We start from the raw sequence: 14,219 nt of genomic DNA on the forward strand, positions 1-14,219 counted from the left end.
TTTTTACTTTATTTTTATTTTTTTTTTACTTTTTTTTTTGTCTTTTTGCCATTTCTTGGGCCGCTCCCGCAGCATATAGAGGTTCCCAGGCTAGGGGTCTAATCCGAGCTGTAGCCGCCAGCCTACGCCAGAGCCACAGCAGTGCAGGATCCGAGCCGCATCTGCCACCTACACCACAGCTCACCACAACGCCGGATCCTTAACCCACTGAGCAAGGGCAGGGATCGAACCCTCAACCTCGTGGTTCCTAGTCGGATTCGTTAACCACTGCACCATGATGGGAACTCCAGAACAATCTTTTCTTAAACAGTTAAAATGTTTGCAAACTTCAGTAATTTACTATTAGCAGCTAATTATTTAGAAGACATCTTAAAGTTGTTACTACAGTATAACTGAGAAGCAACTGCTCTTTAGGACGAATCTAAGTATGGTCACATTTTAAGTAGATTATACTGACTTGTTCTTTTTTCAAAGAAAGAACCAATCAATCAAATAAAAATGTTTTAAGAGGAACAAGAATTTATACTAAAAAGTTACAGCTATAGTTAGCTAAGAGCCAAAATAAATTTAACTATTATTAAATTAATATTTTGGTTTAAGGTTTTCTAAAACAAAAGTTATTAGAGGTACAAAATTTTTCTAACATTAGGAATGACTTTATATATTTTTCCCAAAATTTTTTAATAAAAGCAGTTCCAAGAAGAAATCAGCATTGCAACCTTGACCAAGGCAAGACAGAAAGCACTACCTTTTCCTTTAATTGCCAAGTATTTACTGACTGCTTACAATATATTCAGTACTATAAAAGTTGCTTTCTCTAGAAACACTAATCCTATGTCACTTCTGGAAAGAGTTTAAGACAGAAAACTATAGAACTCACTTGTAATGTACAATTTTCATTTCTTTCAAGAAATTTTACAAATCTCTGTACAACTCCTGGTTTCTGTATAACTTGATCAATTGGTGGATTAGGTTCTAAAAATTAAAAAAGAATTAAGTTATTACATAACACAGAAACACAATGATCTGGTCCCTGTGTCAATTAACAGGGCACACAAAATAATACTTTCCTAGGTTCTGCTGACCCAGTTTAAAATCCTTAGCTGGACATAGCTGAAGAAAACAAATGTCCTCATAATTGCAATGCTTACTGTAAAACAAATCCTTTTTTTTTTTTTTTGGCCATACCGTCAGCATGCAAAAGTTCCTGTGTGAGGAACTGAACCCACACCACAGCAGTGACCATGCTGGATCCTTAACTTCAAGACCTCCAGGGAACTCCTCAAATTCCTTTTTTTTTTTTTCTTCAAATTCTTTTTCATTACCACAATGATAAGAAAATTTTAAAATATTTCCAACACATATTTAAAATTCATAAATTGAAGGCTATATTTAGGAGGTTGCCTTTGCAATGGGAGTATTTCAGTCTACTACTCAAAATACCAACTAAGGATAATGTTTCTTCTACTTCTTCATAACCATACTCCAATGTCCAGGGATGTCTCTTTCAATATTAACCATTAATTGCTTAATGTCTTTCAGCCAATTGAGGTTCTATTTTGTCAGGGTATTGTTTATTATTTTAAAATATGCTATTAAACTATCTAGAATTCTTGATAAATTTTCATGAAATGCAGAGGACTTTTGAGAACCATAAAACCTCTAAGAAATTTTAAAACAAAGACATGCAAACTTGACAGAAAGGCATTTCAAGAGCTGTGAACTATTTTGACAGGAACTCACAAGAATCAGTAAAAGAAAATATTTATAATTTCTGCTATAAGCCCAACCTGGACAAGGCCAATCCCACTATAAGAAAGAGAGAAATCATTGATTTTATAAAAAGAAGATACTACATTAGAAAAAAAATAGAATACTCTGAGGAATTAGGACAAATGAAGATAAAATCTTAAGACAGAAGAATTAAATAATAGGGAAGTTGGGATATTAAAAACTGGTGGCAAACTAATATTCTTAAATAGAATTAAATCTAAATTAATTCTGTTAATTAGTTATAATAATGCATATACCAAAAGAAACCTTGAAAGAGAATGTGATAAAATGAAAAATTAATGTTATTAGTAATACATTTAAATCATTTTTAAAATTACTTTTAAAAATTAATGTTTTATTTAAAAAATATTAATCTGGGAGTTCCCACTGTGATGCAGTGGGTTAAGAATCCGACTGCAGCAGCTTGGGTCACTGTAGAGGTATGGGTTTGATCCCCAGTTGGCACACTGGGTTACCACAGCACAGGTCAGCAGCTGTGGCTCGGATTCGATCCCTGGCCTAGGAACTTCCACATGCCCTGGATGCAGCCATAAAAAAAAAATTAACGTGACCAAAAAAATAATCCAAATTAAAAACACAAAAACTGTGGATGGTCAGGAAGAGGAAACCATTCTTGATCATATAGGATTTCCTAACATTGCTAAGCTACTTCAGCTTGGAAGATAAGGGATGGAAAACAAAAGTTAAATGTACTTATGAAAAAGAAGTACAATAAGAAAGCAAAAGTAAAAGCCTTGTAATCTATGCTGACCTGAACACAACAGTTCTTTTACTCCTTATATGTTGCTAGATATTGTCTCCCTTAGGAAGATAAGGTGGCTAGCCAAGGGCAATTTCAAAATCTTAATACAAGCAGATATAATTAAAATTACTAATCCTATAAATTCTATACATGAAAGACAAGACAGACTTAAGGATTATATTTTTGTTTAATAAGGAACTTTTATAAACTTAATATAAAATTAGATAACTAGATAAACTATAAATTAAAAAGGTCAATAATTGAAAATATTCAATTTAAGTACTCAAAAAGATGCCATACAATGTTACTATTATACAAGCATTATTTGCTTTTTTAAAGATAATTATACTAGTAAGAATATAGTGAAATGGGAGTTCCCGTCGTGGCACAGCAGAAACCAATCCAGCTAGGAACCATGAGGTTGCAGGTTCGATCCCTGGCCTCGCTCAGTAGGTTAAAAGATCCAGCATTGCCAGTGAACTGTGTTGTAGGTTGCAGATGAGGCTCGGATCTAGAGTTGCTGTGGCTCTGGCAGAGGCCAGCGGCTACAGCTCCGATTAGACCCCTAGCCTGGGAACCTCCATATGCCGCGGGTGTGGCTCTAAAAAGACCAAAAAAAAAAAAAAAAAGAATATAGTGAAATGAAATAAATACCTATACAAACTAAAGATGGGAGTATAAATTAATACACTGTTTATTCCCTTTGACCCATGATTTTACTTTTATAAACTCATACTAAGGAAGTTTTGGATTGTACAAGGATTTATGTAGCTTTGTTTATGATAATCAAAAACTGTGAAAAAATGAAATATGATTAAATTATTTTACAGTCATCATGCTCTGATGTTATGCTGCCATTTTTTTTTAATCTGAAAATTATTTCTAAAAGAATTAAGAATATGTATCTCTAATTTGTTTCTTGGCAGGGGGACTAATGATTTTTATATTTGCTTCTTTAAATTTTTTTTATATTTGTAGATACTCTACAATCAACATGTGTTACTTTGACAATGTTTTAAAAAAGATGTGATTTAAAAATACATTTTAGAGAAAAATTAACTACTGGCAAAGAAAAATGCCTTAAAATGAAAAAATATCTAACAAAACTCATAAACTCTTAACAATATCAAATAACCATAATGAAAATCAATCTTGCCTTTAGAAAGCAGCTTTCTAAATTTCTGTGTTGCTGTTAGCTGTTGATCAGCATTATTAGAAAAAATCATCTGAACCATATCTGTGGTAATAACTTCTTCCTAAAACACAGAAAATATAATTATTATTTAAATATTTTGTATTAGTAATTTTGCTGTATCACCATCTCTGAAATATTATTGAAATACAATTTTAAATACACTTTTGTAATATCTACCTCTGGAATGGGTACAGTGGAAGTGATATCTGGATCCTGGATAGGACTTTCTAACATAGATTCGTCACTTTTGGGCAAAGAGACATTTCTGCGTTTGAATAACTGTAAAAAAGAGAAATAACCTTATATGTTGAGCTTTCCATAAAACATAAATTCCTATAGAATTATATTTTCCTTTAAGTGAACAAAACAATAATCATATAACTAAAATTCTGAATATTTCAGTATTTTTTTTAATATTTCAATATTTCTTAATCATTATACCACGAACACCTAAATTATCTATGAGAAGTTAAACTTTCTGGGCTAGATTAGTTCTTGCCCTTTATTTCAGCTTTCGGTCATTCTTAATCTCAGATCTTTTACCAATGGCCAGTCCCATAAGCAGAACAACATTTAGATTTTACATTTTAAGAAGCACATATACCTATACTGGATTATAAAATGTTTAAAAATGTTTCCAAGAAAATCTTAATTAAAAAGCAAACTATTACATTAGTGAGTTAATGTGATACATTAACAGAGCTGGTAACAGATTAACAAAGAAGAGAACTCTCAGAAAAGATGTCCTGATGCTTATTAACTCAGGAATGAATAAAGGAAAAAAAAAAGAGGAGCAAAGAGTCTTGATCAGATCACTGGGGAAGATTTATAGATACATCTTGTACATCAAAATTGAGGGAAAAAATCTGATATCATATTCTTTTTCATAGCTAAGTAAGTTCTGTTGTTCCTCAGTCTATATACAGTTCTCTTTCTTTTTTCTTTTTGTCATTTTAGGGCCGCACCTGCAGCATACGGAGGTTCCTGGGAGGGGTTGAATCGGAGCTACAGCTGCCGTCCTACACCACAGCAGCACCAGATCCGAGCCATGTCTGTGACCTAAACCACAGCTCACAGCAACGCTGGATCCTTAACCCACTGAGCGAGGCCAGGGATCAAACCTGCGTCCTCATGAATACTAGTCAGATTCGTTTCTGCTTAGCCACAAAGGGAATTCCAACACAGTTCTCTTTCTAACCATTCATTCAAATGATTTTTTTTCCCCTGAGTTCTTAACTATAATAGAGAGTATACTCTATTATAGTATATAATATAATTTGTCATATAATATACCACAAATGGGGGGTAACAAATCATAATCATATTTCTAAAACAGGCTTTTTTCTACTTTCTTCATTGTTAGCCTTTTTCACATGTAAGTTTTAATCCAGGTATGTAAGGACCACAACCTCCTAACTATTTATGAATACCTCTAAATTTAAGTATAACTGGAAAAATGTTGAGATACACTCTTTTAAATGAGTTTTTTCTATTCCTTACATCATACCTACAAGGTTCAAACAGGGAAGGCTAAGAGATCTGGTTGATGAGACTACAGGAAGAACAGTATGAGTAGCAAAGGAAGAGGATTACAATTAACTTAAGGGCAAGAGCTATGAAAACCACAAAGCAACAAATGAATAACTTTTTTTTAGGGGGCAAATCTTACAATGACAAGTGAAAGTGATCTAAATACGCTCAAGAGTAAAAATTTCTTAGCACTGGAGTAAAATATTACCATAAAAGGCTTATCAATGAAACAGAAAAGCAATTCTTATGTGACTAAAAATAGCACAGGATTCTGATTCATGAATTTGATAACATTATTCCTGGAGTCTAACAAATTAAAAAATAGGGTAATCTATATTCAATTTCCTAAAACATTTTTTATTTAAATTTATCTAAAAATTAGCAATAATACAACTTCTAAACTCTGTACATAATAATGTTTTTATGTTAAACAGAATTAAATATTTTAAAACACCAACCTGTTCTTCCCTTTTTTGTTTTCGAAGCTGTATTCCTTCTTCTTCTCTTCGTCTACGCATCTCTTGGGGATTTAGGGCTTTATTCTTGTAACTTTTCATTCTATAGTTATCCTTCCCTGGACTAGCCATGGCATCTTAAAATTAGAGAAGAAAACAGATACCAGTAACACTCAAAACAACACAAGGTATTTACTCTAGGTCAAGTAAATTCAGGCTCAGTGACCAAACAAAGCAACAAAAGCCAATCTGAAAATTATTCCCTCACTCCCATATCAAAATTGGAGCAAAGTGACCAAATATTTTAAGACTTAACTACCAAACAATTAATAGATTTTGGTCTAAACATAGACAGAGTCATTACCCTAACTCCACTGATCCAGAGATGTACTCCCCCATCCCTGGTATTTTAACCTTTCTGTAAGTGAGATGCACCTTAAAATTACTGTCAGCCAGGAAATGATCATGAAATAGTTGGGTAAAAAACTTCTAAATTATAGTTTCTGGAAAGATCAAGAAAAAACAGCAATAAACTGTCTTATTTTCAATAAAATATGTTATCAGGCTTCAGTAAGCAAACCTCAAATATTTATTGGGATCCAGCTTCTTTCATTTACTTAAGGAACTTCCTTGGGAACTAAAGTCACACAGGTCATAACTTATGACCACAATACCAGTTTTTAGCACGAGAATATAATTAGTTCTTTTAAAATACTGAAATACTTCTAATCTTAATTTTTATGTATTTTTATGTTTTTAAAATATTAACATTTACATAAACAATTTATCCATTCATTGATATATCCAGCAAATATAAGTGCCTAAAAATAAGGCAAGTACCATAGGAAAGAAGTAATAGATTTAATAACTAGGTCACTGGTAAAGACAAAAATTTCACTAGTGGTAGGAGCTAAAGGTAGAATGGAATAAGCTGAGGACTTCACAATGATTTAAAAGTACAGGCGCCTTTGAACTATTAACACATGTATGGTCTAGCGATTAAAATCCATTTACAACCAATAGCCCTCTGTATTTAATGAACTTTTTAGCAATACTGTGAGAACTTACAAGTATTTACTACTGGAAATAGGCCAATCTAACTTTCTTAATAATAACAATAACTAATATTATTCTCTGTTTCACGAATAAAAATTCTGTCTCAATAAAAGCTTAGGTTCTTGGAAGGGAAAAACAGAGATCAGAGTCCATTACGTTACAGAGCAAACTGGGCTTCAACATTAGTTAGTGAATTACACTCAATAAGTATAAAATATCTTAGCAAAATGAAATGTTCACAGCAATAAGCCTCTTAAAATATTTATCACCTATACATTAGGCATTTTCTAAACCACTGGCTTCTAAACTTTTTAAATCACACATCCTTCTGTATGCAAAATACATTTGGGAATTCATTCTTGATATATTTATACACACATATTACTAGATTAATAAACTACCCCATTATAAATTCACACAGAATTTTTTTTTTAAAGAACAGTTTTAGGGAGTTCCTTTATGGCACAGTGGGTTAAGGATCCAGTGTTGTCACTGCACTGGTTCAGGTTGCTGCTGAACAACCCCTCATGAGTGGTGTGGGTTCAATCCCTGGCCCCAGAACTTGCACATGCTGTCAGCGTGGCCAAGAAAAAAAAAAATTAAGGTAAACAAATGGAAGTTCTAACATTTTCTCCCCACATCTGACTGAATTACCTTGTGTCTCCCAACATACACAGCAGACACTAACCCTAAGACTATCTAGGCAATGACATTAAAATCTTCCAATGTAAATGTTAACCAAATAAAATCCAGCCCCCCAAAACTTATATATCATTTGTTCCTTTTCTTTTATAGCACTTCTTGTTTCTGATTTAACATCTGTCTCCTCACTGCAGTTACTTTAACAGGAATACAAGAGCTCTCCTTTGGCGGAGGGTTAAGGATCCTGTGTTGTCACTGCTGTGGCTGGGGTTTGATGCCTGGCTTGGGAAGGTCCAGATGCCATGGGTGCGGCCAAAAAATAAATAAAGGGAACGTAAAATCCAAGGAAAATGAACTTTAAGGGTGCCTTACCCAAGAGGATGTTTCAGTGGAAAATAGCTTAAATTAACCATATTTCAAAGGCTACTGTCTCATACAAATTATTTTAAATATAAGAAATGCCATTCAGACATTTTAAAGTTGTTAAATAGAGGAATTTTTTTCTAGTCATAAGCTTATTTATTTATTCAGCTCTTTGGAAAACTATGTTGAGGTTGGGCAAATAACTGGAATCTGATTACACATTAACATAATTTCTTGTCTTCATACAGCCTCCATTTATATGGGCTTTAGTGTCTATTAGTAAAATTACAAAATCAGTACAAAGGGGGCAGTGCACCAAATAGAGCCCTAAACAAACAGTACTTGAAGATCTAAAGAACAGGGTCATTTCTTGTTTACCAAAAGAGAAAGTCACTTCCCTACAAAACATAAACCACTTAGTGTTGTAATTAAGAGACACCAAATCAGAAGATACTTTATAAAAAAAAGTGTTCAACAGACTTGTTGCCAAGGCAGAAATGGGGAGGGGATAGGATGCACTGGGTGTTTGGGGTTAGCAGATGCAAACTATTACATTTACAATAGATAAGCAATGAGGTCCTATTGTACAGCACAGGGAACTATATCTAACCTTGTGATAGAACATGATGGAAGATAATATAAGAATGTGTGTGTGTATGCATATATGCCTGGGTCACTTCGATGTACAGCAGAAATTGTTAAATCATTGTTAAATCAACCATAATTTTAAAATAGTTAAAAACAAAAACAAAAAAATGTGTTCAAAAAGCCCAAGAGTAAATGCCAATGTCATATTCTTTTGAAGTATCACTATCCCATTTCACAGCTTTCAATTCATTTCATCTCTTATGCATTATCAAGGAGACACTACTAAATTTTCACTTTGGCAGTGAGCTGGCAGATATTAGAGAAGCACCTAACCCACGCTTGCCGGCGTCAGAACTGAGCCTTTCGAGGCACCTGCGTCCAAGTGGAAGGCAACTTATGCAGGCAGAAGGTGCGATACGCAGGCCTATGGAACCCAATCTGCTTTATTCCGGACACCATAAAACTTCTAATAAGCTGCAGGAGAGATGGCCGAGTCCCAGGAGCGAGAGGTAACACTTAACAAGACCAGGTACTGAAGAGGAGGAACTACCAAAAACAGTGAAGCAGGATGATATCTCCTGCCTAAAGTTCTTTTTGAAGACCAGCCTGACTCTGGGAGAGTATACGTGCTCCCTGCGCCTCCCCGTCCTCAAGAGAGGCTGCCACGCCCCCGCCACCACTGTCTGCCACAAGAAATTGAGAAAACCCCAGTGTGGGCTGGTCCTGAACCCTATAAATAAGACTGTGGCTTCAAGACCCAATAGCTCCCAAAGCCTAAACTCACCCAATCTGGTCTGTGTCACTCCCACTTACTCATTAATGTGGCACTATCCAGCGCCGCTACTTCCCAGTCCCCGGCTTCGGCGTCTGCTGCGGTATCAGTGGGTCCACCACTCCGCCCCTAGCGATGAGTATAGAGACCAGGCTCCCAACTCAAGATGGCGGCCACCTGCGCCCCTTACCCGAGACCCCAAGGGTCGTCTCCCAGAAACCCTTGCACGCGGCGGCGGCGGCGGCGGCGGCGGCGGTAGCGGCTGCATAGCCCAGCAGAGGGGCGGAGAGAAGCGCGCCCCAGCCCCACCCACCCAAGGAGGAGCCGGCCCCTGCGCGTGCTCAGCAATTTTACCCCCGCGGAGTTGCTGTGGCAGCAGTGTCCCACTGTCCCAGTCCTCTGTGCCCGCTCTCATTCATTCATTCGTTCGTTGATTGAATAATTCATTCGTTCATTTTACAATGCAGTATTGATGGAGGGCCTAATCAATGTCAGGCATTGTTTTAGTATTAAAGGTAAAACGGTGTACACAACGGATAGAAGTCCTAAACTCATGGAGATTTGTAGAGCCTCCTCAGCTTCATTTGTTCTACCACTGCACTCTGCTCATTTGTTTCAAGCTTTTCAGTTAGCCATGTGTTTAAATTTTTGGATTATATAACATCTGTGGATTTTTTGACAAAAACATAGTCTGTGACATATGTAATGAGTAACTCCAGATAAAGTACTCTAAATTGTTTTAACACATAAAGCCTTGTAATACACCCTGGGGTCGAACAAACAGTATTGAAAACAAATTGTTTCCCACGTGTAATGCTAGGCACATCATGTATTAGATATATAACACATGATTCCTTCTCTGAAGAAGCTCCTGTTTGCCATCTCTTGCTCTTTTTCTCTTCCACCCCACCTCCCTTTTGTTCTATTTTCTGAGAAAATTTTTTGGATTATTTTACAGATTTCCACTGATTTTTTTTTTAATTCTGCTATTGTATTTTTTAAATCTCAAGAGCTGTTTCTTATTTTTAAATTCAGGGCTCAAGATAGTGTTAGCTTGTAGTCTTGCAGCAAGAACATACCTTAGGCATCCTCCATAGTTTGGAATTTGGCACATAGCATTACAAACTCTTCATTGATAATGTAATAAAACGTTACAGAGTCAGGCCCTAGATAGTGGGTATTGTGGATTCGTGTAATGCCCTAGGACCAGCCTTGGGAATTCATTCACAAAGACCTCAACCTTGCCGGGAAGATGCAAGAATGACTACGACTCCCAGAATGCACTACAACCCCAGATTAGCGTGGAGCGGTGCATCCTGGGAGTACATTCACTCGGGGAAGGAGAGGAAGAGCTTTTTTGAATATTTTTCTGGGAGTTGAAGTTGTTCGGAATCGCTGCTTCTCTTTTCGGCTTTCCGTGAGTCTCTGGGTGTAGGGGGCTGCCTCAGTCTTTCAGGCCTGGAGAGGTAATCGACGCCGCGCACGCACGTTTCTGCCCCGGACCCAGACGGCTTCAGCATCGGAACCCGAAAAGGAAGCTAAGCACAGGGCAGGGTGGCTGCCGCCGTCTCTCCGAGCCACCAGGAACTGATCATCCCAGCCCTCGTTCCGTAGGCCCACCCTTTGACCCATTTAGTATCTGGGCTGGTTTCAGGCCTTGGCCCGGGAGATTGACACGGATCTTTGAGCAGGTTCGGCTTTGTGGCATTCCGGCCCTTCCCACCTCCTCACCACTTACCCATCCCAGCACCTCTCTCTGGCCTCCGTACATCTCTCGTCCCCTCGTTCTGAGCTAAGTGTTGGGCAATTGAAGCTTGTTCTCTGTACAGCGGTGCCCCAGACACAAAAAAGAACCTTTCTGGGTGTGACGTTCTTTCCACTGGGGGTTTGAGAGAATTTCCTTCTAAAGTCGAGACTGTTTTCACTTGTATGAAGTGAAATTAGAAAAATAAGGACAATGTAGGGAGTTCTTATACAGTTAAATTTATTTAAATGATTGGGATAGTTTACTTGTTTTTATTTCCCGTTTGTTTTAAAATAATTTTTAGCTGAAAGATAATGTGTAGTGGAAAGGTTGTAGCGGGAACTGCTTCCTAAAAATTATTTCTTAGCGAAATCACCTTTTTTGTCGGTAGCCAGTACCTCAAAATGACTGCTGATTTAGTATAACTCATAGGCAGAACCTCAAAGAGATGAGATATCTTACCTAAAATTATGAAAGGTGAGATAATAATCCAGTTCTCTTGGCTCTGGAATCTACTCTGCTCACACTGATTTTATTCTTTGAGTTGAGAATACAGCGGGCCTGACTGGGTTAGCATTTTGGCTAACCATTTTCTGGAGGCAGTGAGGTACCTGAGCCAGGGTTTTCTCCTTATAGAATGATAATAATGGTACTTAAATTAGTTTGATATGTGTAAAGCTCTTTACCTTTTAATTGCTGTTATTAAGATTTATTTACTCAATTCCTTGTTAATAGCTTTAAAGTTTGATAAAGTTCCTTCTCTTTCTTTGTTTTCTTATTTGGTTTGTCCTACCCGGGCAGTTTTATAAACGTTATTTTTTCTTTACCTCAGGCCAGACACACCTTTTGAAATTTTGAAAAATTATCTAATTTGCATCATTATTGCCTTTGTTTTATCAAAACCGTAAGCTTGAAACACAAGTTTTACTTGAAATTTTGGATGAAATTTATATGTAAATTCGTGTGTTCAAGGAACAGTAATTTCATCTAAATAACCCAGTTTTCAGTAACCAATGTAATTACTCCAAATCACTTTATAGAATGTATTTTCTTTTTCTTCATCACTTAATTTCTAACATAAAATAATACTGTATTCTTTTTCAGTTTCCTGCTTTACCATGCTCTCTTGTGATATTTGTGGTGAAACAGTAACCTCAGAACCAGACATGAAGGCTCACCTAATCGTTCATATGGAAGATGATGTTATATGTCCATTTTGCAAATTGTCAGGTGTGAGTTATGATGAAATGTGTTTTCATATTGAAACTGCTCATTTTGAGCAAAATGAGCTAGAAAGAAATATTGAGAGGATTAATTCAGTACAGTACGGAACTTCTGACAACAGGACGGACAGCACCCTGCAGTGTAGAATGGAAGTTAATTCAAGTATTCATTCAGCTTGTGCGTCTAATCATCCAAAAATTTTAGCTCAAAGTCTGCCTAAGGAAGGATCTTTAAAACATAAAGGCTTTCATTCAGAGAATGTAACTGAATCCAGAAAATTTCTGAAAAGTAAGGAAAAACAGTCTGACCTAACCAAAATAAAAGGATCAATTTATGAAACAATGTATAGTCCTCCTGAATGTCCATTCTGTGGAAAAATAGAAGATTGTAGTCAAGATATGGAAACTCATGTGAAAACAAAGCATACCAACCTTTTAGATACTCCATTAGAAGGTAAAGTGTTTATGTAATAAGCAGCAGTAGTCTCAACTTAATAGGTGGTGTCCCAAAAGTTGGTTTATACATCAGATGACTGCAAATGTATTTTTAATTTTCAGTTCATAGCATTGTTCATTTGCCTTTATTGGGATATGGAACTATAGTAATGGAAATTTTGATGCAAATTAAAAATGTTTCAGCTATATTGAAAGTAGTTTTAGAATCTTTCTGAGGAGAAATAGTCTCATAGTCCAGTTTCCAGAGGTATCTTTTTTTATTTTTTTAATTTTTTTTAATACCAGCCCAGTGAACTGTCTGAGACCCTGATTTTCTGTTATTGAGTTCTAGTTTGAGTCTGTTATGACCAGAGAACACACTATGATGAAAATTCTTTTGAGTTTGTTGAAACTTGTTTTATGGCCTAAGACATGGTATATTGTCTATCTTAGTATATGTTCCATAGACACTTGGGGGGAAAATGTGTATTCTGCTATTGTTGGGTTGAGTGTTCTATATTCGTCGATTAGAGTATGTTGTTGATTGTGTTCAGATCTTTCATGTCCTTGTTGCTTTCATGTTCAGGAGTCCTACCAGTTTTTGAAAGGGGTTGAAGTTCCCAATTGTAATTGTATAATTGTCTGTTTTTCCTTTCAGCTATATCAGGATTTGTTTCATGTATTTTGAGTCTCTTTTGTTGGTGCATACACATTTAGAATCATGTCTCTCTTAACTGTTAAGTTTTAAGAGTAATTTATATATTTTGAATGCAAATCCTTTAGCAGATGTGTTTTGCAAATATTTCCTCTTGGTCTGGGGATTGCCTTTTCATTCTCTTAACAGTGTCTTTCACAGAACAGAAGTTTTGCTTTTAATGAAGTTCACCTTATTTGATTTTCTGTAATGGGTTGTGCTTTTGGTGTTGTATCAAAACTCTTTGCCAAACCCAAGGTCATTAATAGTTTTGAATTTTACACTTACATCTGATTCATTTGAGTTAATTTTTACAAAAGGTTAAGGAGAGTGCATAGATTACTTTTTATTTAAATTTAATAAATTACATTTTCTAGAGCAGTCTCAAGTTCACAGCAAAATTGAGTAGAACGTACAGAGGATACCCATGTACCCCCTGTTGTCCCCATATTCTCAAAACCTCCTCCACTATTCAATAGCTCATACTAAGTGATATATTTGTTAAAATCAATGAATCCACACTGACACATAGATATTACTCAAAGTCCTAAATTTACTTTAGGTTTCAGTCTCTCGTGTGTGTATTCTACAGGTTTTAACAAATACGTAGTGACATGAACACACCATTTTGTAGCATACAGAATAGCTTCACTGCCCTAAAAATTCTGTGTTCCACTTAGTCCTCCTTCTGTCTTTCTGTTCACTGGCAACCACTGATCTTTTTATTGTCTCCATATTTTTGTCTTTTCCAGAATGTCACATAATTGAATCATACAGTATATAGCTTTTTCAGATTGGTTACTTTCACTTGGTAATAAACATTTAAGATTCTTCCATGTCATTTTATGGCTTGATAGCTCATTTTTTTTTAAGCAGTGAATAATATTCTTTTGTATATACCACAGATTATCTCCTTCCTACTGAAGAACATCTTGGTTGCTTCCAAGTTTTTGCAATTATGAATAAAGCTGCCCTAAATATCCACA

The 14,219-nt window shown here is 35.8% G+C and overlaps 2 protein-coding genes across 8 annotated transcripts in view; one reads left to right on the plus strand and one right to left on the minus strand.

The window, feature by feature from the left end:
• Positions 1-9,360, minus strand: part of KPNA5 (karyopherin subunit alpha 5) — a 36,083-nt gene extending 26,723 nt beyond the window's left edge. Inside the window, exons 1-5 of one of the 2 annotated variants that reach the window (XM_047759868.1) lie at positions 9,179-9,360; positions 5,720-5,853; positions 3,909-4,010; positions 3,693-3,792; positions 881-975 (exon numbers count right to left, since the gene is read on the minus strand). In XM_047759868.1, coding sequence (XP_047615824.1) covers positions 881-975; positions 3,693-3,792; positions 3,909-4,010; positions 5,720-5,853; positions 9,179-9,182 — 435 coding nt within the window. In that variant the 5' untranslated portion in view covers positions 9,183-9,360. Of the gene's footprint in view, positions 1-880; positions 976-3,692; positions 3,793-3,908; positions 4,011-5,719; positions 5,854-9,149 lie in introns of both variants that reach the window. The other variant, XM_047759877.1, reaches the window with a different exon arrangement.
• A 1,089-nt stretch (positions 9,361-10,449) lies between these two features.
• Positions 10,450-14,219, plus strand: part of ZUP1 (zinc finger containing ubiquitin peptidase 1) — a 28,642-nt gene continuing 24,872 nt past the window's right edge. For 3 of the 6 annotated variants that reach the window (XR_007132154.1, XM_047759923.1, XM_047759905.1), the window contains exons 1-2: positions 10,450-10,828; positions 11,986-12,558. Coding sequence is in view for 4 of the 6 variants with exons in the window: in XM_047759923.1 (XP_047615879.1) it covers positions 12,000-12,558 (559 nt within the window). In the remaining 2 variants the exon portion in view is untranslated. The remainder of the gene's footprint in view (positions 10,829-11,985; positions 12,559-14,219) is intronic. The other 3 variants (XM_047759938.1, XM_047759914.1, XM_047759947.1) reach the window with 3 other exon arrangements.

Source organism: Phacochoerus africanus, chromosome 2 (genome assembly GCF_016906955.1).
Source record: "Phacochoerus africanus isolate WHEZ1 chromosome 2, ROS_Pafr_v1, whole genome shotgun sequence".
In the NCBI taxonomy this organism is placed as follows: domain Eukaryota; kingdom Metazoa; phylum Chordata; class Mammalia; order Artiodactyla; family Suidae; genus Phacochoerus; species Phacochoerus africanus.